A 26,532-nucleotide genomic window follows, 5' to 3' on the forward strand; every position below is an offset into this window, starting at 1 on the left:
TTGTTTGTGAGCAAATTACAGTATATCTTTATCTTGAGGATTATTATAGCTAATGATGTTCTTACAGAAAGTGAAATTGTTATCTAAGCCATTAAAACAGCTAACTGCAAGATCAAGACATATGTCTGGAGAGATAAAATATTCTTCAGAGTTCCCATGTTCTGGGCCAGCTATTAAAGGGCTTAACTTTGTTTTAATCATTTCTTTCATAGCCAAATGACCGCTGACAATGTTGCACAAATCGGTCATAAAACTTAATAGGAGCATGAGGATTTCAATCAAAAGCAATAAAATATGCACAGAACTGATGAAAGAGTATGAATTACATTATTAGAGAGGTTCATAGTTGCTAAATCGGAAAAGTCCCAAAGACGGGCTCTGGCTTACCTAAATTGGCTCTGGCGTTGGTAACTTCTGAGGAGTGGACATAGGCATCCCTCACATGGATGGAATAACATGACCCAAAGTCTAGGCACCTTCTTAAGGAGACCAGACCATGCCAACAAAGTATGGGGTTTAAAAGTCACCATATAGGGATGCTGTGACACCAGGTGTTTGGTTTTCTGAGGACTGTTAAACTGTTCAGAATAGATATTGTGTCCGAGATGCAGTATTTGAAGAGTTTTCAGATAGAGGAGCTGCTTTTCCACGAGGGCTTTGTCCAAGCTCCACTAGGGTAAATTAATGGAAATTTCCCCAGCACTGGCATTTTCTTGCTGTTTCTGGAATGGATCAGCTCTGGGAAGTGAAAAAAGTCAAGAGAAAAAATAAGAGGACATAGAAGGGTGAGGAAAGAAAAAGCGAAGTGCTTGTAATTCTGCAAGAGCATTCCCACAAAAGGCCAGCTGTTGATGTGTCACTGAAACTAGGGTCTGTGCATGACCTTTTGCAGACTTTTACACAGGCAGGACTGTGCCAGAATTGTCTAAAACTTGCATTCAGATACATAAACTGATTTTCAGTGTGAGAACTGATACACAAAATTCAGCACAACTGCAGAAGTGGGCATTGAAGATTTGTGATCAGGATTAAACCTTGGCAACCTCAGCTTCATTCTAGATCAGCTTTTCCTATTGAAGATGGGGACTCGGCTCTGGTGTAGTGTATGTGACACCAGACATGGCCTGGGTTCTCTGAAAAGTTTTGTTCAGAGGAAAGAAACTGTGAGAGAGAAGATAAGGAAAACACGATTGTTCTTCCAGTAAATGCTCTTCATAACTTTGTGCCAGCCCTAGACAGTACATCCAAGCCTTGATTTATGTGTCTTAAAAACACTGAGCAGCTCCCAAAACAGGCTGTGTCCCTGGAGAGGGCTAGATGGGTTAAGATGAAAATTCCTCGGCAATATTCAGCCTTTTTAGGGAAAGAAAAGCAGAATAGCAAGACAGAGTGAGAGGAGACGTACAGTAGCAGACAGACTGACTGACTCCTTTGGCTGCTGAATTGAATGGAAGTGCATTTTCCCTGGTAATTGCTGGATATCTGAGTATTTAATCTAACATGAAGGTAAGACAATTGCTTACTTAATTTGTACTGATGAAGTGAATATGGCAAGTGCAATGAAATATTAATTTATATGGAGAAATACTTAGCTGAAAATGTAGTATTGCAAGAAAGAAGAAAGCTGAGGAACAACAGCTTGCACAACAAAGCTGAGGGATATCAATGTGATGCGCTCCTTTATTTCTTAAACTGACCTGTGTAAAGATTGCAGAAAGTTAGAACAGTTGCACGAGCTAACAGAAAATGCAGAAAAGCAAAGTAAGTTTGCTTTTGCTCCTCTTTTTTCAGGTGCTGGGGATTTTTCTGTTGCTGGAAGTTTCAGGCTTCTTTCCCATTTTTTCCAGGTGAGTATTTCTTTAGTAAATTACATGCTGAAGACTAAGCATGTGTAATTTGACAGACAGCTTCTGGTGCATGACATAGAGCCGGTCTTAAAGGGATCTCCAGATATATTTCCCAGGAGAGGAGACCCTGTTTGGTGTCAGTGCTGCCGCTGCCATCAGTGGTGACAAGAGTGAGGCATCACGGTGTCCCTTGCCTCTGCCCAGAGGAGTCAGCCGCCCTTTGGGAGGAGAGCACACAGCGGTGGTGGGAGCCACAGCAACACACACCTGCAAAACACAGCACAGATTACCCCAGGCCAGCCCAATCCTGGGGGCAGGTTGCACCCTTTAGTGCCCCCCACTTGCAAACGTGCTGTTTGAGAGCTGCCATGGAAGGTCTGTCTGCTGCACACTATGGCACACACGGTGCCCCTTGGCAGCTCCCTGCCCGTCTCAGGACATGATATGACCTCTCCCTGCTCTGCAGTGTGCAGCTGGTCTTTGAAGCTGGCATACGGTTCCACAAAGTCCTTGCTGATATTCAGGCTGGGTGAATAGTTTCTTCTCTTGTTCAGTGACCAGAAAGCCCGAGCAGGAACTGGTTTCACTCTTACACACGACAAGCAATTCCCAATGGCTGTAGAGGGAACATGTTCCAGCCCCTAATTTTTATTGAAGACCTGCTTTGCTGTTTAGGAGAGTTTTGCACTAATGCTTGTGGATGGATATCCCTGATGATTTTCTTCTTTTTTTTTTTAATTCAAAAAATACTATTGAAGCAGCCCTTCTCCAGTCCATTGCCGCTGGAATTCTTTTGGTCCTTGGTCTGAGTGCGATGGCTGTACTCAAAAACAGGTACAGATAGACACATTTTTTTCTGTACTCATGACTTCACAAGCATATGCTTTTTTTTCCCTTAAGGTAATTAAGGAGTTGCTATGCCTTTAAAACCCCAAGTCAGGTGTCAAGACAAAAGCCCCAGTAGAACAAGAAGGATAGATGACAAAGAAATCGGAATGGAAATCCTCTAGCCTGTCCCTCTATGTTCCTTTTCAAAACTATGATATTAATGCTGTAAAATATGATACAATATATATAATATATTATAATATATAATTATATTATATAATATATATAATATTTTTTGTTTTGGTGGTAGTTCCAAAAAGCTTAATTGATCTGTTCTCTAAACAGAGACATTCCTCCCCTGATGCTGTCTTGTACCAATACTGTTGATTTTTCATTAGTGGAGTTACATCTTATGGAAAGAAAACTTGGTGGCAAAGTATTATCCTCAATGAAAACAAGTTGATGATTTTTACAGTGCAAGTTTATTGATGTGCAAGACACTTGCTTTTGATTTTCCTTCTCATTTACTTTGATGTTGCATCAATTAGGGAAGGATTAGTCAAAATTAAAGATGCGCCATGAGACTACTTACTCTTTTTAGAAGCAAGAAGTAGCCCACTTTATGTTAGATTTTATCATCTTCCTTAATTACATTGTTTACTTTGAAGAACTTCAGTAGATTCATATCAGGCATGATTGGTCCTATTAAAAATGTAAAACAAAATTGAAATGTGTCAGCAGCTTTCTCTTGGTTTCAGTTACATATTAGGTTTTTGAACAAACTAACCAGGCTTATGCATCAGTCTAAAAACCTTATAGATAAAATATCTATTAAATTTAGAGTTTGTTACCATATTGTGGTAATACCAAGTGTGGTTGTTCTCAGAAAAACTAGTAATGTCTCATTTGCTTACAGCAGTAGAGTGGTAGCATTGTCTTGACACTAGTAAACTCTTCCTGCTTTGCATCTGTATCTTCTAATATTTCCCTTGATTTGCATTCAGATTCGGAGACGGACAGTGGCAGTTTACGGCCAATATGGGGGAAACCCCTGCTCTGGGGACGCCTTTGAAACAAGAGCATGCACCCCCACGAGGGGATGTCCAACAGAGGATGGCTGTGGCGATCGGTTCAGGTGTTTCTCAGGTATCATTCAAGATCTTTTCCACCATTTTCTGGTCATAAAGTTAAGAAAGTAACCTTGTTATCTTTGAAATTTAGTAAATGGGCAATGGCTTTACAGAACCCCTGACCTACAGATAAATTTGATTTAGCAGGATGTTTCCTTTTTTTTCAGCCTATTATGCATGTTTATAGTTTCACCTGGAGCTTTGCAAAGCTTTGCAGATAATATGCTGTAGCCCTGGTAGCCTCTCTAAGTCATTCTGCTTCACTAATTTGCCCCAGAGTACAGTTTTTTCATAACGAGAAGGTAATTAAGGAATGCAACCTTAGATGTGATTGTTCAAAGCTGTTCTAAGCTATGTTCAAACACTTTGGAAATCACTTGGGTCACGGAAACTAATGGCCCCTAAGCCAGTCCTAGTATCCAAGCAGCTTCCATTACCTTCACAAAAAAAGCACGTTACCTCAATATTTAGATATTTATCACAGAAGAATATGATAAACATATTTTGGTGCTACCACTGAGATAATCACAGTTAATCACAAGTGATAGGGTCAAAGGATGAAAGCTTGGGAAATAAATCTAAAAGTCAACTGTTTTATTAATATATCATAAACCTTGAATGTCAGTGGTTCCCTCAAGTGTACTGTACACTATTTCTTTATGTCTACATTTACTGTTGTTTCACAAGCCCTCCTGGGCACAGACTGTTCTTTGTGGGAGCAAACAAGCTAATTAAAGTGGTAGATGAATGGGGCTTTTGCTTTGAATTTACATGATTTCTTTTCTAATGAACATACATTTCTTTCCCCATGCATTTTGTTCTGATTTAGGTCAGTGCATCAGCAGATCTCTTGTGTGCAATGGAGATCAGGATTGTGAGGAAGATGGTGCAGATGAAGATCGATGTGAAGAGAAGATGACTGTATGTGATACTGATAAAACGCCTCCGAATTCAGAACTTACAGGAGCAGGGTAATGTTCTGTGCCACGCTCAGTAGTACTGGTGCCAAAAGCATTTACATTTTGGTTGTATTTACAAGCTCTGGCTCTACAGAGAGACTCCCTGGGCCTATGGTAAAAGGTTCCGTAGACAAAAGTGTCCACTATAACTGCCTCCATCATGCCAGTGGTCAGTGCAGGCAGGATGTACAGGCCCTTTGACCTGAAGCACAGATAAAGAGTACAACTCTTTATCTTTCATTCCTGCTATTTAAAAACATCTTTTAATATATGAAAAGGAATCTCAACCAATAACACATAATCATCAGGATAGAAAAAATGATCCAGCAGTGCTTATTCTTTTTGTTCATTGCTGTTGCACTTAGTACCGTGGATCCATATGGATTTCTGTTTATATATCCCATCTGACACCTAGCAAAATAGTTATCCTAAGTTTCTGTAGCCTAATTGTGTCACTTGGTATGTGATATAATTCACATATAATACAAAAGCATTTCAGAATGGAGGCCCTGTTGTTTCTGTGTTGCATTAATTGCTGGAACAATAAAACTTAATAAAGTAAAGTTGTGATAGATATGAATATCTTAATGTTAAGTGATATTGATATGTGTTCATTTTTGTTGAAAAATCAAGAGCAACATTTTGCTTTCCACATTGTAAAATGCTGGGCACACTGCAGGTTCTGCAGGTATAGAAGTCTATCAGTTGATATCCCTTTTTCTTGATTAAATCGGTTTATGATCTTAATCTGCAGATGCAGCATTCAGCTATAATGGCTCCATAATTTTCACCTTCTGTAAAATAATTTGCTACCTTTCTGTCTTAATGATCTTTCATGTATTTCTTCTTGTAGCTTTGATGCCATTACTGGTGAGACTAGGGGAAGAGTCATTCATACAAAAAGCTTTGGAGGACAATGCAGAAAGGTCTTTAGTGGCGATGGGAGAGAATACTACAGGCTGAGTGAAAGTGTTCTTGCTTATACTTTCCAGGTATGTGTCCATTAAACACAGTTTTGTATTTAGAGTCATGATTAAAACTAGGAGAATGTTGCAAAGCTTTTAGGGTCTATTGGCAGGTAGGTTTCCCTAAACACAGCTAAACATCACCTGTTCCCTCTCTGCAGTCACTTCTTATTTTGAAATACAAACTGGTGTAATCTTTAGTAGTCTTGCTAAAATGGAAGGAAAAAAAATATGATTCTTTGGATGTCATTTCTATTTCTCTCACTGTTTTCTAATTTCACAGATTTCTAATTCTACAGTCTGGGTGTAAAGCCATCTCCTTTGCATAAGTAGTGGCCTGAATCACCCCAAGAAATCTTATGTGCAGAGGACTTTGGGCTTTGTGGGGATCTTCCAGAGCTATGCCTTGTTTGAAGTCACTGTCTCAGAGATTTGTTTTGTCTCACCTTTATCAAAAGCATGCCAACCAATCCTTATTGTACTTTACTTTATAATGTAAATACTTAATATACAAATATATTAAAAGTATATATATGTAATGCTTTTCCAATAGTGTTCAGTACTTTTTATGAAATCTGAAATGGAATCAGCCTGAAAAACACATTGGATTTTTTTTTTGCATCAGGAGAGACTTGCTGTGCTCTCTAAGTTATCATTTTTAATATCCTTCATGAAGCTCTTGATACAGAGTTCTATCTTTCATCTTCTAGGTTAAAATTCAGAATGATTTCAGTTATGAGTTTTTCAACAGCAGCTGGTCTTATATGAAACACACAGAGCACAGTGAAAAATCAAACAGTGGATACAGTTATTCACACAATAATATTCTACAACAGAGTCAAAAGGTATGTATAAGTAGTCACTGTGGCTTAGTATTTTGCATAAACATTTTCACCATTTTTTTCATGTGATTTTATAGTGAGATGCAAATATTCATTTTATCCAGATATTTTTGGCAAAAAATGCATGATAGAAAAAAAACCACATAAAACCTATACAAAGAGACCTCTGGTTTAGCTATAAACTATGAAGGGTTGTCTGCTATTTTTACTTTCTCCATTTTACCTCTTTATTATTAATTTATTTATTTACTAGCTGTTTTCCTCCCTATTTGAAGAAGAAAAGTATAATCTTTTTCTCATAATTGATTTATCTTTTTCCATTTTCTTCTAATGATTTACTGCACTTTTTTTTGTTTTCCTATTACCTTTGTCAGTAGCTTGGAACAAAAATATTGAAATAATTCTGTGCTTAAAGCTAGTTTATTTTATAATACATTTTTCACTAGTAGAATTCCTTTAAGAGAGAGAACTGGTGTCTTAAACAGCCAGGAGGTCACAGTGCGTATGCCTTTGACTTTTTTTAAAAATAGCATTAGATAAATAATTTGAGAGTAACTCCAATTATGAAGTATAACATCTGTCTTATAGCAAACAATATGAAGTAACAAATTTATATGCTTTATGGCCCCCAAGCTGACAGAGAACAAGCTTATTTTACCACACTAACAATGATGTATTTTGAGACTTAGCATAACAAAGTTCAAAAGCAACTTTGAGAGGATGAGGTCACCATTATTTTATACATAGACAGTATTTTTTAATTCAGCAGCATCCGCAAAATGGCTAGAGCCTCTAAGAAAGGCTCCTCTGGACAAAACAGGGTGCAAAGACGACTTCTCTAGTGCCTCTGATTTGCTTTCAGACAAGTTTGTTAACCTGCTACTGCCAGGCTGCTGGTGTTGGAAACCACCATTAGCTTTGAAGAGTGATGTTTTCCTCCTTGTTTTTCCTTATGCTGGCTTTCAGGTACACATGAGGAAGAGAAAGATGATACAGCATTTATAAATGACAGTCCAAAAGATATTTCCGAACTTCAGGATATTCTTTTTGCATTCACTGAGTTGCTTAGACATACCTGACAGCTCTGTAAACCTGTTGGTTAGTAGCCAATATAGCGTGCATGTCATCTGGCTCATAGGAACCACCCTGACAGTGACATGGAGCACGAATGACCTCTTTTCTTCCCCCCAGAGTAAGCAGCTGATGGTTATTGAGAACAGTGTGGAAGTTGCTCAGTTTATTAACAACCGCCCAGACTTTCTCACTCTCGCGGAGCCCTTCTGGAAGGAACTGGCCAACCTTCCAGTCGTCTATGAGTACAACGTCTACCGAAGATTTATTGAACATTTTGGGACTCATTTCATACAATCTGGATCTCTAGGAGGACATTACAAAGTTCTTTTTTATATGGATACTGACAAAATGAAAGAAGAAGGTAGAGTACTAGAGTATTTGTTACAAGAAACAAAGTGAATAAACAAGAATTAAAATTTCTTTGCATGTTCTCCCAGCTAATATCTAAAATCAAGTAAGAGGCTTCTACTAGTCACCACATTCTCGTCACAGGGAAAATAAAGACGATTAGAACACAACATTTAGTTCTAGGTCCACATCTGTGACCTGCAGTGCTCAGGGTAGCACAGTTTTGATAGTTCAGGACATCATCAGGCTAAACTTGAATTCTGCTGCCAGTCTAATTCTTGAATCATGTTAAAGCTTAAAAGTCACATGGAGATGAAGGTTGGGTAAAATTGTGTAAAGCAGAATAAGTTACAAACACAGCACACTAGAGTGACATGTATGATGGTACTCAGTGGGGAGCAGTGTTGTAGGATTAGGGATTGCTCAGGAAAGAGATGAAAGAAACAATAAACTTTTTCCATGTACACCTCCCATCTCTCAGCCTCCATCCATAGGTTTTAGCAACGTGTAAACCTTCCCACAGAATGTGCTAGTTAGTTGCCCTCTAATTTAGTCATAATATTTCATGCTTCTTTTCTTTCCAAAACACATCTCAAGCCAATGGGAAACTTGGAAATTAATCCAATACACTTTCTGTGTACAGTGTTGCTAATGGATCAATTATCTGCAGGTATGAGCACAACAGACATGTACGAGTGCACCAAATCAGGCTGGAACATATTCTTTGTGAGAAAGAAGGAAGTAAAATGCTCCAAACTGGATGAACTGCTACGGAGTTCTTCAGGTAATTGTTCCACAGTAACTCGTACAGTTGACATGTCTCCGGCTTTCACCTCCTCCTAAATAGCTGTCACAATGAGGAGCTGGTGTTGATAGCTTTGTTGAGCTCTTAACACAATGAACCCAGAAGCCAAGTGCCTAGTTTAAAAAGATCTCCAACACCCATCAATCATTGCTAATGCTTTCCCAGTAAGTAGTACTTTTCTGGACAGTCTAAGTCAAGGGTGCCAAGACACCTGCAAAGCCAGGTACTTCTGATATATTATCCATGTAGTAACGAGCTCTTAATCCAGGCACAGGTGGTTGATCTGCACTGGTGAGTCCTTTCACTGCTTGCCAGTATAGTTTTTGCATGTATTGTTTCCATTTCCATTTGTAAATATAGCAATGCTGGTGTTTTCTGTGTTTCCCATCCTGAATCTACAGGAAGCAGTGGTACTAAGATTAAAGGAGACCCCTACGTAGAAGGAGGAAGCCCACGTGCTGTTGCTGGCCTTAGTTATCTAGAGCTGAATAATCCTGCTGGGAACAGTCAGAGATACTCCTCTTGGGCCGGATCAGTGACAGACTATCCCAGAGTAATTAAACAAAAGGTAAGGCTATTTTCCTGAAGCAGGCATGAGCAGATGGGATCACCCCAAGGGGAGAAATGATTAAGCTATAGCTGGTGGTTAATCAAGCTGTAGTCTGCAATCATTTTGTTTTCAGATCACTTTTTAAAAGAGAAAATAAAAATTCACAGGAAGAAAATTCCATTAACATGATCAGCTGCGTCATGAGTCTAGGTCCTTTGGCAGATCAGTACCTACAATCTTACAAACCTTCAGTGACTTTATTGAAGTTCTGCTTAAGAAGAGAGGGTCACCCTAGCATGGGAGAAAGCCTGGATTTCAGATAGCCCCTTTCCCAAAATGCATATTGGCAGGTCTGTGTGGCTTCCACTCAGCTTGCTAACTTCTGCATATCCCTTTTATCCCTTCTCTTTCTCTCTGCATCCGTAAGTTTGGCATAACTGGAGGTTCTGGAAGCCAAACATTTCTAAATTGGGCATGACCGTATTCCCTGCTACCTTGCCTAAGTCCCTTTTGGGAACTGCCCACACACTGAAGAATGGTATAAACCCAAAAGATTTCTGTCAGAAAGTGTTCAATTAAATGCAAAAGCAGAGAATATCATCGACAGAGTCTCCCACAGCATCCCCATAGGTAAGCTTAGGAAGTATGGGTTAGATGAATGGACAGTGAGGTGGATTGAAAACTGGCTGAAAGACAGAGCTCAGAGGGTCATGATTGCCCTCAGAGGGCACAGAATCTAGTTGGAGGTCCATAACAAGTGGTGTTCCCCATGGGTCAGTACTGGGTCCAGTCCTCTTCAGTATATTCATCAATGACCTGGATGAAGGGATGGAATGTACCCTCAGCAAGTTTGCTTATGATACAAAACTGGGAGGGGTGGCTGACACTCCAGAAGGCTGTGCCGCCATACAGCGAGACCTGGACAGGCTGGAGAGTTGGGCAGAGAGGAACCTGATGAAATTCAACAATGGCAAGTGTAGGGTGCTGCACCTGGGGAGGGAGGAATAACCCCATGCACCAGGACAGGTTGGGGGCTGACCTGCTGGAGAGCAGCTCTGCAGAGAGAGACCTGGGAGTCCTGGTGGACAACAGGATGACCATGAACCACCAATGTGCCCTTGTGGCCAAGAAGGCCAATGGCATTCTGGGGTGGACCAAGAAGGTTGAGGGAGGTCATCCTCCCCCTCTACTCTGCCCTGGTGAGGCCACATCTGGAGTACTGTGTCCAATTCTGGGCTCCCCAGTTCAAGGAGGACAGGGAACTGCTGGAGAGAGTACAGCAAAGAGCTGCAAAGAGCTACAAAGATGATTAGGGGCCTAGAACATCTCTCTTACGAGGAAAGGCTGAGGGACTTGGGTCTTTATGTGTCTGGAGAAGAGAAGACTGAGGGGGATCTGATCAATGCCTATAAATACTTAAAGGGTGGGTGTCAAGAGTGTGGGGCCAGTCTTTTTTCAGTGATGCCTAGTGACAGGACAAGAGGTAATGGGCACAAACTTGGACATAGAAAGTTCCATCTAAACATGAGGAGGAACTTCTTTACTTTGAGGGCGACAGCACTGGAACAGGCTGCCCAGAGAGGTGGTGGAGTCTCCAGCTCTGGAGACATTCAAAACCCACCATTCAAAACAGGACATGCTCCTGTGCAACCTGCTCTAGGTGGACCTGCTGTGGCAGGGGGGTTAGACTAGGTGATCTCCAGAGGTCCTGTCCAACCCCATGTCATTCTGTGATTCTGTAAAAATAGACAATAGGGATGTAAAAAGTTTTTGCTTATTTTTACCTTCAGTCACTGCTCAATGAAATACCATAATGTGTTGTTTAAATATCCAGCTTTTCAGGCTGGAAATAGCTGGGTGAGGATTCAGATTACTGTACACAGGTGGTCTGTGTAACACTTTTATCTCAATCGTAATCTCAAAGCTCAAGTATTTTTAAATCTGACTAATCTACCACTAGCTTTAAGGGATGCTGTTAAGCAGAGTTGTCTTTTCAGAAAAAGGCTAACTTTAAATACTAACATAAGATTTTAGCTAGCTCGCAAATCAGAGCACCTGTCAACTCTCGTGTGCTGGAGCATCACAGGAACATACTTGACAAATTGTTTTACATGACAAAATGTGCTCATAAACTCTTATATCCCAATGATAACTATTAAATATAAATATTTCTCTACTGTGTGTAGCTAACACCATTATATGAGCTGGTAAAGGAAGTGCCCTGCTCCTCAGTCAAAAAGCATTACCTAAAACAAGCCATTGAAGAATATATGGCTGAAAATGATCCCTGCAAATGTCAGCCTTGCCAGAACGGTGGTGAGGCGGCCGTGGATGGAACTCAGTGTGTGTGTTACTGCAAGCCTTACACCTTTGGAGCAGCCTGTGAGCTGGGAACTCTTGTGCAAGATCAGCCAGGTCAGCACTCTTTAAACTTGTGAGAGTCAAGAAATGGTAAAGCTTGCTCTCCTCCTTCCAGAGTCTGTTTGTCCCACTGCACAACCTCCATGAGGGGTTGATGGGGGTCATCAGTGGCTGCTTGGGTCAGATGTTGCTGCAGACATACAGTCATGCTGAGCCTGAGCCTTTGCTTAATGTGTCCAAACAATACTTAACAAAGAATGGTTTTTTTTTATTATTGTTAAATGCAGCAGACAATACTAGCCACTCAAAATGTAACCTTCTATAAATAAGTTTATATACTAAACAAATGAGTATCAATAACTTAAAAAACTTTTGCACTTTATTTTTTTAATTACTTATATTGGATATCAGAGTCTAAGAGAATATAAAAATAGCTAATTTACAGACTCCATGGAATTATACTCATGTAAAAGATGAGTTTGGGTAAGATTAGATCATTGCAATCTGGAATTCTTTATAAGGTCACAGTTTGGATCATCACTAGATCTGAACAGCACATGCTTTTTTTTTTTTTCCTTAAACCACAAACCTGCAAAGTGTTTTAATGTGAAATATTCCCAAACGTTGCATAGGTGTTGTTGATGGACACTGGAGCTGCTGGTCTTCCTGGAGTTCTTGTTCAGGGGGGAGGAAATCACGGAGCAGGGCCTGCAACAACCCCTCCCCGCGTGGCGGTGGGAAGGCCTGCATAGGAGAGCAGCATGAAAGCAGACCATGTGAAGATGAAGAGTTGCAGCATTTTCAGTAAGCAGAAAAAAAAAAACTAAAAACATTTCGAGCATGATTGCAGGAAGATTTAAAAATTTATTTCAGAAGGGTGCATAAGCTATTGAATTCAGGGAGCAGATCACTTACTGAGCTTTCATATTTAAGTTGAAAGAAAATGAAATTCAGAAGCTGTGAATTCTGATACAAGGTAAGACTAGAAAATGGGGTAAAAACCAGTAAACTTGACACCATTCTACTTAGCACTCTCTCAGATAGCCTGGCAGTGCCTGACTTAAGTAATTGTGATGTAAATGGGACGCATAATAGTTTCGAAAATGGGCTTCACTGAGAAGTGTATAATTTTGAAAGAAAGGGAGACTAAATTCAAACTAAATCATACTTTGATTTGCTTCATAGCTTGATTGAACCACACTGTTTTGATTTATCCATAACTCCTACAGAATTCTGTTCACCTCCTCCTCTCTTGGAAAATGGATTTGTTCAAGTAAGTTATTTCTAGTACTTTATTATCTGTCCTATCCGTACCTGCAGTGTCTCTATTACAGTTAATACAGATATTCACTTGCAAATTTGTATTTATCTTGGTAAGATTAGTATCAGAGCTACTGTATAGCAGCTCTCTCAACATTTCTTCCTGGCTGAAGTTTACATGACATTAGACAAGAATTCTTATTATAAGTAAATAAATAAAACCAAAAACAAAAACAAAAAAGCCCCCCCCAAAAAAACAGAACACAATCTTTACTTTTCTGGATCATGGTACCTACAGAGAAAAGTAATCTGCTTGTCCTTTACCCTATAAACATATTAAAAATTTTCTGTGCCACGTGAGTTACATGTTAAAGCATAGGAAACTAGAGAAAAAACAGTACAGAAACTAAACTGTCCAAGGTCATCCAGCAAGTCCATAGCAAAATCATAAACAGATTTTAGGAATCTTCACTCTATACCCTGTAACTCACCATTACACTTCAACTTTTTGTTCCCTGGTGAGACAATGATCTGGCAAGGTATGTGGCTGACTGTAACTTGGGCCCATTTAACAAGGGAGACTAAATTCCTCCCTTGGAACAATGGATTGTGCCTTCTCCATGTTAAGAAGCTGTCTAGAGTCTTTTTGCTCAATAAATAGATAAAAGGATTAGTTCAAAATCCATTAGTTGTCTCTGTACAACTGCAACCTGAGGCGAGATCCAAAAGTTTGTGCTCCTTCTTTTGCCAGTGATTTTTTTCTTGCTAATCAATAGTTGTCTCCCATATTGATTTTTTGGTTCACAAACTAAAAGTAAAACCCTGCAATTTGTGGAGTAGTCTCAATTTTTCAAAAAATCTCGCCTTAGAAGAGAGTAGGATAGAAAATGAGAAAAGACCTGTGTCTTCAAGTCCAGCTCTTCTGAGTGACCATATCACATTAACCTTTAGCAAGCTGATAACACACCATCCTAAGAATTAGCAAAGCCATATACCCTCCACTGATATCCCCAGAAGGCTGTTGAAGAACTTATGTTCCCCTTCTAATGCCATATTTGTAATCAGTTAATACACTGGCAGGAGAGGGCTGGTCCTTCATGGACATATCACTGCCAGAGCCCTGTCACAGGGTACCTTCAACTTTAACCCTCCCTTTGCTAAGCTAAGGTATCCTGAATATCCTGTATTCTACCAGCTAATTTGCAGCATCTTCTCCATTTTGATCACATTTACTGATTCTTGATAACCAGAATTGCCCCCAATATTCCAGGTAGTCTCATTAGTGCACTGTAGAGTGACATTAATACTTCTCAGTGTCCTCAGCTACTGCATCCCAGAATTAAAGGGAGTTCAACTCTGCTGGCAATTCTTAGATTGTATATCCAAAATTTCACCTGTTCCTTTTCTTTCAGAATGCTGAAAACTCTTACCCTGTTGGGAAAAGCATTGTTTATGCTTGCAGACATGGATATTCTCTTGTTGGCGATCCTGTTGCTAAGTGTGGCAGTAATTTACAATGGCAAGCTGGAGACAGGTATTGCCAGGGTATGTCTAATTGATTCCTGTTTTGAAATAAAACTCTGTTCCTGAATTCCAGTGAAACACCTCTGAATGTCTGTTTTCCAACATCAACAGCAGAAAAATAAACACCTGCATTTCCCAGTTCCCTAGATGTAATCAGGTCTAAACTGACTTTTACTTTGAATCCAGATATTGTAATACTGAAATAGAAACATCCCCATGAAGTCTGGTTTTATGTAAGGCTGAAAGTGATGGAGACTAAATTCCAATCCAGGAATTGCTTCCTGTGGAAGCAAAGTTTGTTTATGAATTCAGTCCTGTGGCTACAGCCAAGAACCATGGGGATGAGTCTATGTCTAAAGCAAACTGAGGAAAAGGTCCAATGGGCAACCACAAAGTTCTCAAATAACCGCCTTGTCATAAGAACAGAACTCCAAGGATCGTTTTACATCTTGGATATCTCCCCACTTCACTGTTTTCCTCTAACCCAGTCAGTAGCCATTAGGGTTTCTTTTTTTCCCCTGGACATTTTATCTGTGAGGCAGCTTTGAGTGTGATCAGGTAGACTTGAGAATTTTCAGACCTGTAGCTTAAAAGTATCCTTTCTGACTTCCAGCCAGGACTGACTGCCCACAAAATGTTAGTCCACATTGTTTAAATGCCATCTCTTTGTGTATCACTGCCTGGTCTCCCAGGGTCCTGTATGTGTGACCTCTCTCTACTAGGATGTTACTCTTTAGTACATGCCCTCAACAGAAGCATGGGTCCTAACAACAGAGAAGCCCTCTTCAAGGTAGGGCTGGACCTGCAGGCAGTAGGAGAAGATATTATCACTCTGTCCCTGGCATCGCACATGTTTGGCTGGTGTGATGAGTCAATATCCTGTGCTAACATGACTGATGTGTTTCTAAAAGAAAATCAACTAATCATACCATTCAATTTGTTAAGGAATTTGAGAGAAGATAAAATGTGTGACTGATTTTTGCAATCCACTGATTCACTGTGACTATCTCAAATGCTTCAATCCTTAGAAACGGCTTGTCTCTTGCCTGTCCTGGAGGGGGGTTTGCAAGGAGAGCCATGGAAAGCTGCATATGAGATCGGTGAGAGAATAACTCTCTCTTGCCCACACGGCATGCAGTTAGAAGGGGCACGCTCCATTTTATGCGAGCCCAGTCTCAAGTGGTCTCCTGACATGAAGACTATCCAGTGCAAGAGACCAGGTAAGCCATTGCAATTCCCCAAGTACAGCGCAGGAGTTTCTTTCCTGGACAGACTATGGCTGATGTAGATAAGATATAGGCAGAGCTGTGGCTGATACAGTAGGAGAAGCCATACTCATATCACCAGCAGAAAGCACAGAAAATGTGAGCGTGTGTTTTCTGTGGGCTGATCAAACAAGATGCCTCACTTCTTGTGAGGTTTCCTTTTGCTTCTCAGTCCCCTATAACAATCAAGTATTGTCACTTACAATATTTTAAGATACTTCCTGGGATGTATGCTGCGTATTCTGCCACCCAAGTATACTTTGCTTTCCACTAATGTTGGGCAAAACCACCACGATATGAGTTGCACTTTTGAGATATGGCGTTTCTGTCTGGAAGCTGTTCAGTGCACCACAGTCTCTGATGGCAGAGAAGGGCACAACTGGATGACTCCTTTTGCTCCTCTGACGGTATGTATTCACACACACAGTGGGACACATACGTTTGGATGAGAGTATTTAGTCACCAATAGTGTCAGTAACAGTCAACTGTATAACCAACAGCCCCAAGGATGGAGACAATGCAGTGATTTTTGGAGGAAATTTCCACTCTGCAAGAAGAGAGGGATATGCCTACTGTCTGTACTGCAATGCACTGCAACTCTTTTTTTTTTTCTTCTCTGGCAATTTCTGCCTGTCTATTTTGCTTGGCAAGTCTTAATCCACAAGGAAGATTTTTTTTTAAAGGCCACAATGTTCAATAGTATTAAATTTTTATGTTAAAGTAGAAAACTACAGACACGTAACCTAAAACACAAATCAGGATAAAGCTTTCTCAGAAAGTGTGTCCATTTGGATTTAGCAAAGTTTTGCCATTACTTGCTACCAAAATCTCCCAAGGAAAGTTTAGCAAAGGCCTATTTCATTTTCAAGCTTGGAATACAACTCGGCACTCAAAGACCAGCACTTGTGTAATCATGAAAATTCCCAAGAATCACTATTGCTTTTGTGATTAGAGTTAGTGCAGATTGAGGACTAAGGATGGAGTTTTCGTCACCATCAGTGCATAAAGATACTCAAGTTCACATTTCTACATAGGATTTCAGAGCCTTAGCTTTTCTACTGACTATAGTGAAGCCAGTAACTCTGAAACCTAATGATAAAGCTGTTGCCAGCTATGATTCAGCACTGCTAAGTGTAACAGACACAAACAGCTGCTGCAGAAACTAGATGAATGTTTAAGCTTGAACATAGACTTGTCTCCTTCCATCTGACTCATGACCTGTGGATAAATTACTGAACAGTAACTTTGCAAAGTGTATCATATCTTTTTAATAGTGTTGATTCCTTCCATGCAGTAGATACTTTTAATGAACATGCAGGATGAGACTTTGTCACAGTTGTATAATGCAAAGCCTTTTAAGTTCAACTGATAGGATAATTTCTGAGTAGACCTTTAAGAGCCCTTGTTTTTCTGACCCTTAATAGCACTGTCTGTGTTCTTCTACTTCAGTGCCCAGTGTGAAACCAGAAGTGACAGAGCCTAAATGTCAGCCATGGGAGAAAGTGCATCAGTCGCAATGTGTGTGCAAAATGCCCTATGAGTGTGGGTAAGTTCAGGCTGAATTTTGCGATGACTTTCTCACTTTATTCAAGACCAATTAAATTTCTTAAGTCTTCATTCCATGACAGATGAGAAAGCTTTACTCATATGAGAAGGAGGCATTGTACTTTGTTTGCTTTACAGCTCAATCAATGTCCTGTTCATTACTTACCTGCCTTGTCAGAGCTGTCAGTGGGTTTTAGCAGTGATGGAATTTGGTTGGATGACAGAAGGTGAAGGGATAATTTCAGCTCCACTTGATCTGTGAAATAGATGGAAAAAGATAAAATGATATTTTGAAGATTTAGAAGATTGAGAAAAAGTTAGAACAGAGGCCCTTGGGACATAAACCATCAAAGCAATAAGCTAGTGAAATAAAACAGATTTCTTTTTCCTGCTGAGAAACTGGAGAGTTATGAAAGACACAATAATCTAGTCTCCCATTTACACAGTAGTTTGCACAGACCAGTTACATCACCTTTGCTGACCTGATAACTTGCAGACCAGAGTTTATTGTCTCCTGTTTGATCTAAGCCTATATTCTGCAATAAGCAATGCAGGAGAAACATAGGGAGAGTAACTCTCAGTTCTTTGCTAAACATGGAGGTAATGGAACCAAAACAGAGGAGTAACAAGAAGATACCTTGAGACCACCTGATGCTGATGGCCAGATGTGCCAAAGAGCTCAGCACTCCAACATCTGGCTGCTTTTCATAGACTGAAGTCACCTATAAAGTCGTCAGAGTGGGTGTGAGTTCTGGATGTGAAATCTGGCCAGGTTTATGTCACAGCAGGAGCTGAGCACTTTGGAAGCTCTAGGATAACAGATCAAATATGTCCTATCCTTGTGTAGTAGGAGGAAGGAATTTTGAAGCTGTCTCAATTGATCTCAAGGTAGCAGAACTTCTCAGTGGAGGACACATACTTTCCATCAGCCGCATAGTTCAAGAGTGCCCTGCACAGTGACTCTGGATCTAAGCCAAAATTAGCACATTTTGAACACCTCAAAATTAAAATTGGTGAGCTTAGTTCAGGTTTTCTAGATCCACTGGGCACTGCTCTAGGATCTGGGGCCATTGTCTTGCACGTGGAGATAAGTGTTAGGTTTGTAACAATTCTGCTAAGGCTCTATTCCTATCCTAAATCACCTAAATATTGTAAATAATCTGGTTGTACTCTCTTTGCTTCAGCACTCATTAAAGTGAGGCAACAACTTCTCCTCTGGCTCATGGGTGTGTTGAGGTTAGTTACATAGCGGATGAGGAGAGTCCACAAAGCCAGGGAAGGCCTTGGGCAGACTCAAAATAACCTTGGAAGTTAAATTCATTACATTCAGTTATCCATTCAGGCTTCAGTTATAATTAATGTACTACTTGCCTGTTTCTATTTTTTATAATTATGCTCAAAATGGCAGTTAGATAGATAACAGTCATTTCTGTTACCTGATGCCATCTTTTCACTCTGTCTTGAAATAACCCATCTAATAATAGAAGGATAAATCATCAGCTGTCAAAGCAGACTAATCTGCCAGTCTGTTAAGGCTGTAGGACTAAGGCATGTAAGCAGATCCTGGTCCTTCCTTAGAGATCAGAACTTTACTGTGGCAGTGACTCTCAGCAGCAGCCTCTAGTCAGAAGAGAGCTGGGAATAAGTGTTCACATGGGAAACCAGGAACACCATGGTTTCATACCCATCCCGCATCCTTTAAGTTTCCAAAAAACTAGCAACAGAGACTTCCAGGTACAGAGCGCCCCACAACAGGCTGGTGAGGGGTAATTTGTCCTGCATGACGTGGTGTCTTATCGTCATCAGTTAGAGCCAGGGAATGATTCTGGGCACCAGAGCTGTGAAACTGCAAAAGCAGCTCCTGGTAGGACTTTGGCAAGGGCCAACTCCCAGATAATTCCCAGGCACAGTGGAGGAGTTACTAGGGTCAGGGACCATTCCTAACAAGCAGTCTGATGCCGTCCCCATCTTTTGGGGTCAAAGGGAGTTTAACAGTTGGGACACCAGCTATTCTGTGTGAATTGGCCCAGTGCAAAGAAGGGGTCAGAGCACAGTTAGTGTATTATATACAGATGAAATCTCAGCCTCCAGTAGGTAAAGACTATTTCCACAGTGAAACACAAGATTTGATAATTTTAAAGTACTGTCCCCTCTTTTTATCCCCCAACATTTATTTGTGTAGCATCTATGTCTCTCTAAGAGGTCTTGGCCTGTGTTATATTCAAACTTATGGTCTTGAATATAATTTTAAGAAGTTAAAATAATTTCCAGCATGCTGAGTTTTTCACTTTTTAGTTTCACTGAAAGTTACTGCCTCTCATTGTAGGTGAAAGGGAGAGAGATATTTTCTGACTTACATCTGCTATTTCATTTCTCATAGTATGTGCTTTAGCAAAAGCTTGTTCTTACCCGAGCCTTCTTTTTCAGGTAAAAGGTATTTAATTTTTCACATTCACTTTACAGGAAGATTCTTCCTTGACTCTAATAACTTCTATTGCGCTGCTGTGATGCTCCCAGCCCTGTACTATCCTTTCTCAGCAATGTGTGCAAATCATTAATTTCTTTTATGAGTACAAATTCTCCATCCTTTTTCTTATGCATCTGAACATGTTGATTTCCACTGGATTTCTCCCAGCTGACCCAGCCACAGCAAATATATGAAGCACTCTCAAGACAGTTTGAGGGACAGTTTGTACTGTACTGAGAGATTGTCAACACGGACCATGAACTCCCCGGGTTCAGCCTTCAGCAGCTGGTTAAATCAGGCTCCCTCCCCTCTTTTGGGTGTTACTGAGGTGGTGCAAAGCAGACAGATTAGTGCACTTCTGTCTGGCCTTAATCTTTTCAGCTAAATTAAGCTGCCTTGCATACAAGTTTTTGATCTTCAGACTCAGATACTGAGATTTTTCACTCAGGCAGATAAAGAAGGCCTCCGAACAATTTTAAACATAATAAACAACTTAATTATAGATTAGATGCTTTCAGTGGATCACACTTTGTACTTCCAAATTAAAGATGATATTTAAAGATGAGGTTCTTCTTATACCTCTATCTGTAAAGATAACTTTCACATTTTAAATCAGTTAAGGAACCCACTGCAACTGAGGATGCTAATGTAAGTAGGAGAAGAAATGCAGTTAGTAATCTTTGAAGACACATTTGGTTGCAGGTAGATGCAAAGTTTTTAGGCTCAGCTGACGGACTCTGTGCCAAATTTTAAATAGCTCAAAGGTGCAGGTATTTTAAATTTGCTGTAAAGCCAGCTCTTTTAAGAGGCTTCAAAACCATCTCTCAAAGAACCATTCCCAAAGCTTGGAGCAGGCACTTTCCCTCAGTGTCTTATTTATAGATCTACCAAAAAACACTTCCTAATTCCCAGGGCAAAAAAAGGAAGATTACCTTAATACTTGGCCAGCAAGTGAGCAAGATCTGAGTCAGGACTTTGCTACCACACCTTCCCTCTTCTAGATTCCTCTTTCCTACTCTGACAAGCCACTTTCACAGGGCCAGTTGGGGCACATGAAAGCTCATTAGGGTGATTTGACAGTACCTCATCAGCCTCTCCTCCCCACCAAACACCTGTTTATCTGGTTGACGCTCAGAACTGACCCATTAGACACTAAAAGTTTCCGTGGGAGCGTTTGTGAGCTCAAAAGAAGGACCTGTGCTGAAAATAAGCCTTTAGAGCTTCATAGTTGCACCAGGGAAGGTTTAGATTGGATATTAGGAAAATTTTTTACACCAAAAGGGTTATTAAGCATTGGAATAAGAGGCTGAGTCACCATCCCTGGCGGTATGTAAAAGATGGGTAGACATAGTGCTTAGAGATATGGTTTAGTGATGGTCAGCATTAGGTTGACGGTTGGACTAGATGATGTGAAAGGTCCCTTCCAACCTAGGCAATTCTATGATTCTATGATTCTATGATTTTAAAGCTGTCCATCCCCTGGGAGCACATCTCTGCTCTCTCGTACCCTGCACAGCACCTTACCTGTGGCTGTAAAGCACAGCCAGGAGGGCACAGGCATGGCCTGCTCCAAAGAGGCACTTTTTTTGTTCACTCCACACAGATGTCACTGACTGCATTGAGAAAAAGTGGAGAAGTTTGGGGGATGAGATTAAAATCCAGAAATAATGGAAAGGGTTTTTTCCTCCCCTCCCTCCCACTTGCGGCAAGAAACACAAATGGCAACAACTTCCTCGAACTGTCCCCAGACCAAACACTATTTAAGGTTGTCCAAGAGTTGTTATTACCACTTTTATGAGCTAATTTTTGTGGGTATTAGAACAATATCCTTATTTCCTTATCCTTATTCCAAGAAATAAACAAGTAATATCCCTGGACAAATAGAGCAGGTTTTTAATAAAATTTCAGTGGAGATGTATACCTATTTCCAGCAATATCTTTGGTCTCTGATGTTGGATCATAACAGGTTATTTGGTTAAAGCTGAGGCTTTTAAGGACAGCAGAGAAAAGGTCTTTAATCTTTTTTCATGTCTTATAATTAAGAAATACTTGTAAAATATTTTAATGTATGTGTATATGAAATGTTTTCTGTGTACGTACTTAGGTGCATGCATGTGTTATATATTACAAAATAATTGAGGTCTGAACTCTTTTTAACTAAAATCTCACTCTCACTGCTACTGAGGTCAATGGCAAATACCCAGTAACATCACTGTCTTTCAGAGGGAACAGACTCTGGCTCTGCTGAGGTGCAACATCCTTTGGAAAAGGAAGGAGTCTGAATTAATCACATGTCTATGTCTTGAGCTCCCTTGCTACACTCTTAGGGTGTACCTCAATGAATGGAGAAAATGGAACAAGACCCTGAATATTTTCCATTCCCTCAGCTCTTTTTAAGACGTACCAAAATAAAGCACATTTAAATACCAAGATCCCTGCTCTTGTTTTTCAGTCCTTCCCTGGACACCTGTGCTACAGATGAAAGAACCAAGAGAAACACAGCTTTAACTGTTTGCAAGATGCATGCCTTGGAGTGCATGGGCAGAAAATATTCTCTTACTAATGCAGAAAACTGCAAAATACCTCAGGCAGTTGAAATATCATGTGGATCCTGTCGTTCATGGGAAAAATGTGATGGTAAGAGATTTTTCGTAATTTAAGTAAAATTGTTTATATGCCGAAGTTAAGTCTTTATCCCCAGTCACACATTAGCAGTAGGTCTGTCCTGGGATGGTATCTCCAATCCCTTCCAGAAACACCAGGCGCTGCTAAGCTGGTTCAAACCATCTGCCTAGTGTTTGGTGTCCAAACATGGCACAAAAAAATCATGGAAAAGAACCCCCAGGATATCGTAACAAAATGCACTATCCACAGAAAAAGCTTATTCCTAGTCCCTGTTAAGAAGGTTACCCTGTTAGTCCTCTGGAATTTTTTGGGCAACCCCCTTGCCCTACTCTTTTTTCACTGTATCTATTTGTTTTAAATTCCTTAACATGGTAACTGTGGTAGTCCTTACTGCCCACAGGAATAGCTAATCCTTTCCTGAAATTTGCTGAATAGTCTTCCCAGCAGTATCTTGTGGCAAGGAATTGGATGTCTTATTCTATACTGTCTAGGAAAGCCACTTACTTTTGTTTGTACTTCACTGCCTATCCCCAGTTTCTCATATTATGATCAAAGGTGAATGTCTTTTACCTCAGAGGAAATAGTCCCAGTCGTTTGCAATCTGTCTGCAGTGGAAGTTTTCAAATTCCCTGATCTAATTTCCCTCAGTGTCCTACACTACATTGCATTTAATGGAGGGTTGCCAGAAATGGGAAGATAAAGGAGTAAATTAGGTTTTTAGAAGTGCCACAGATAGAGGCACAGTTATTGTCATATTTTGAAAATAAAAAAGATTACTTGATAGGAGTTCATCTGTTTTGTCTAACAGGGCTGAACAGACAAAAAAAATAACAAAAAAAAAGATAATCAAAACTGGCTGGAGCTTCAGCAGAGACAAATACAGGCAAAAAAAATAAACACACGGCACCAAAACAAAGACACAGTTATGAAAAATACATCTCAGATGTGACCTCCTTCTCATCTGGTTATTTAGGTGTTGTCACTGATACAACTATGTACATTTTACTTTATAGGAGTAGTAATCTTAGTGAAACTGCCTGTATGTAAATAAAGATACCAGCTGTAAATTCTCATGATCAGTTTCTTACTGTCCAAGGACAGATCCCTCATCTGTTTTCTGGACTGTGGAGCAGTAGATACTCAAACCAGTTCAAGCAGTAACATCAGAGAATTCTTTGAGAACAATATCTCAGGCACCTTGATCAAGCTTTTCCTACAAGCAAAACCAGCCTCTCCAAGCAGAGGGAGCCCCAGCAGGGGCCCCCAGTTTCCACTTCTAGTTTTTCCACTGAACCTGAACATCAGCTAATGTTACTTCTGGTTAAGAAAAGACTCAGTCATAGAATCATAGAATCACAGAATTATTGAATGGTTTGGGTTGGAAGGGACCTTTAAAGGTCATCTAGTCCAGCCCCTCTTGCAATGAGTAGAGACATCTACAACTAGATCAGGTTGCTCAGAGCCCCATCTATGTTTCCAGGGATGGGGCATCTGCCACCCCTCTGGGCAACCTGGTCCAGTGTTTCACCACCCTCATTGTAGAAAATTTCTTCCTTATACCTAGTCTGACTCTATCTTCTTTTACTTTAAAACCATTACCCCTTGTCCTATCGCAACAGGCCGTGCTAAATACTCTGTCCCCATCTTTCTTATAAGCACCCTTTAAGTACTGAAAGGCCACAATAAGTCTCTCTGCAGCCTTCTCTTTTCCAGGCTGAACAACTCCGACTCTCTCAGCGTGTCCTCATAGCAGAGGTGTTCCATCCCTCTGATAATTTTTCTATCCCTCCTCTGTACCCACTCCGACCGGTCCATGTCTTCCCTGTGCTGAGCACCCTCCAGAAAACTGCTGTCAATCCTATGGGTTTTGCTGGGAACGTTTATGTCTTGCTTTCATTGGGTTGGATGCCACCCTGAGTGTTTTTCCCCTCTGCTTTTTGCTTAGCGCAATCCAGCAGCTGTGTTTGTGACGGAGACGGGCCATGCGAGGAGGGCGGGATCCAGATCTGTGCTGAAGTGAGCGGCTCTGCTGCCCGCCGGACCATGACCGAGTGCGAGGCCGGGCGGCTCAGATGCCGGGGGGAGACCGTCAACCTTGTCAGCATAAGGCCCTGCGACACACAAAGCAAATAAGATATGTCACGGTTCGTTTTGCTTGTTGCCGTGGGGTATGTCAAAATGTGCCAACTCTTGGGCACGGACATACTTCAGACCTTGCTCTACCGAAAGAAAGCTCTGCCGTGAAGCCCACTGCGGCTGGTGAGGATGTGTGCATCGGCTCCGAATCAGAGCCCAAGGCTCTGCACTGGGCAGAGCTGCGCTCCCTGCTGCCGCCCATGACAGGGCTCTTGCTTAGGCCCCGGACTTAGCACTGGCGAGTTTACTTCGCATTGTGATCAGAATTAAAAAATATCGCTGAAGTGCAACTGCCAAAGTAGCGTTTATAGTTAGTGATGGATTACAGTGTCTGACGTTGGTAATACATTTCTCTTAAAGCCACACAAGCATATACATGCACTGAGTAGATTTAGATTAAAAAAAGAAATAAATTAGGCTTTACTGAGTAAGAGGTATGATTCCTCTCTTTTAATAAAATAACTTCTTCCTACTGTGCCTTATTCAGTTGAGCAAACAGTATGCATGGCATTGAACCTGTCCTTGAGTCTGAAGCTCTTAAAGGTCAAAACAGTGTGCATTAGCAGTAAAGCCAGCTTAAAGTAATGAGGAGACTTCTATGCTTCTAGCTTCTCTTACACAGAACCACTTCATGAAAAAACACCATTTTATGTTGTCATGAGCTATGTTTGTAAGCGCAGGTGACTCAGTTGCATTTGTCACATGCATTTATGTTTGTGCCAAGACCAGTTTGCTGGCAGACCGTTGCACACAGAGCAAAGACAGCTATAGGGAAAGTGCATCCTCACAGGAACGGAGACACCGCACATGCAGTCCCCCTGGAGGTACCTTTGGACAATCTCCCAAGACTGCTCCTGAATAAAAGAAGTCTCTTACACTCTTTCCTTACACAGCTAAGCACTCTGCCTGGTGTAGCCAGACAGCAACATCTTTGCTCACATGTGGTGTACCTTGTAAGTCATCCTGGCAGTCTGATCCCTTCTGACTGATCTCAGATGCAAACAAGGCCAAAGGGCTGGGTAGCAAGTGGGTGATCAGGCAAGTGCAGCGCTATCAGCAGGAAGCCTGTATGCTTTCTAAGTGACAGATTTTATTTCTTACTACCAATAAATACCTATCACATAAAACATCTCTCTTGGTTGTCATGTGTGTAACTGCAGCTTCCTCACATAAACCCTACCCTCAGCTGGAAAAACTTTGCTTTCTGTAGTGTTGGCAGTGAGGATTAAGCCAGAGCAGGAGCAGCATGGTTTCCCCTTGGAGACTCCCTCTTCTGGGGGCAGCTATGTTGGAAGGAAAGGTTGCCACTGCAGTAACAGCACTAACCTCCTGACCTTTATGCTCTCTGGAACTTAATGGCACTTTTTTGTTTGTTGAGCAAACCGTAAATTTTCATGAACAGCTTATAGGTGAAAGCAAGAAGAATAAAATCCAAATTAATTTAATCAGTTATTTGCTCTGTATTATTTGCTCAGGAGTAGCGTGCTTGGAGAGCAGATAGATGTTTGCCCCTTGGTTACTCCCAAGTCTCTTGTCCACAACTTCTAGCCTTTTTCTAGGGGCAACTGGCACAACAGCAAGTTTGTTGATAACACAAAACTGTGAGGGGTGGCTGACACACCAGAAGGCTGTGCCGCGATACAGTGAGACCTGGACAGGTTGGAGGTTGGGCAGAGAGGAACCTGATGAAATTCAACAATGGCAAGTGTAGGGTGCTGCACCTGGGGAGGAATAATCCCATGCACCAGGACAGGTTGGGGGCTGACCTGCTGGAGAGCAGCTCTGCAGAGAAGGACCTGGGAGTCCTGGTGGACAACAAGTTGGTCATGAGCCAGCAATGTGCCCTTGTGGCCAAGAAGGCCAATGGTCTCCCATGGTGCATTAAAAAGAGCATGGTCAGCAGGTCGAGGGAGGTCATCCTCCCCCTCTACTCTGCCCTGGTGAGGACACATCTGGAGCACTGTGTCCAGTTCTGGAGTCCCCAGTTCAAGAAAGACAAGT

At 41.0% G+C, this 26,532-nt stretch overlaps 1 protein-coding gene across 2 annotated transcripts; it reads left to right on the forward strand.

Annotated features, from left to right (window-relative positions):
- Positions 1–1,359: 1,359 nt before the first annotated feature.
- On the forward strand, positions 1,360–25,654 carry C7 (complement C7). Of its 2 annotated transcripts, none has more exons than XM_074166128.1 (18): positions 1,360–1,506; positions 1,792–1,847; positions 2,609–2,681; positions 3,680–3,821; positions 4,635–4,776; positions 5,618–5,756; positions 6,440–6,574; positions 7,763–8,006; positions 8,664–8,777; positions 9,200–9,366; positions 11,535–11,763; positions 12,342–12,513; positions 12,895–12,982; positions 14,382–14,514; positions 15,522–15,713; positions 17,208–17,304; positions 22,223–22,407; positions 24,341–25,654. In XM_074166128.1, the coding sequence occupies exons 1-18, from the start codon at positions 1,501–1,503 to the stop codon at positions 24,526–24,528; spliced, it is 2,502 nt and encodes an 833-aa protein (XP_074022229.1). In that variant the 5' UTR covers positions 1,360–1,500; the 3' UTR covers positions 24,529–25,654. The 2 variants fall into 2 exon arrangements, with proteins under 2 accessions (XP_074022229.1, XP_074022227.1); XM_074166126.1 differs by having other exon boundaries at positions 1,362–1,506; positions 2,606–2,681.
- The last annotated feature ends 878 nt before the right edge of the window (positions 25,655–26,532 follow it).

Source organism: Numenius arquata, chromosome Z, assembly GCF_964106895.1.
Source record: "Numenius arquata chromosome Z, bNumArq3.hap1.1, whole genome shotgun sequence".
Lineage (NCBI taxonomy): Eukaryota > Metazoa > Chordata > Aves > Charadriiformes > Scolopacidae > Numenius > Numenius arquata.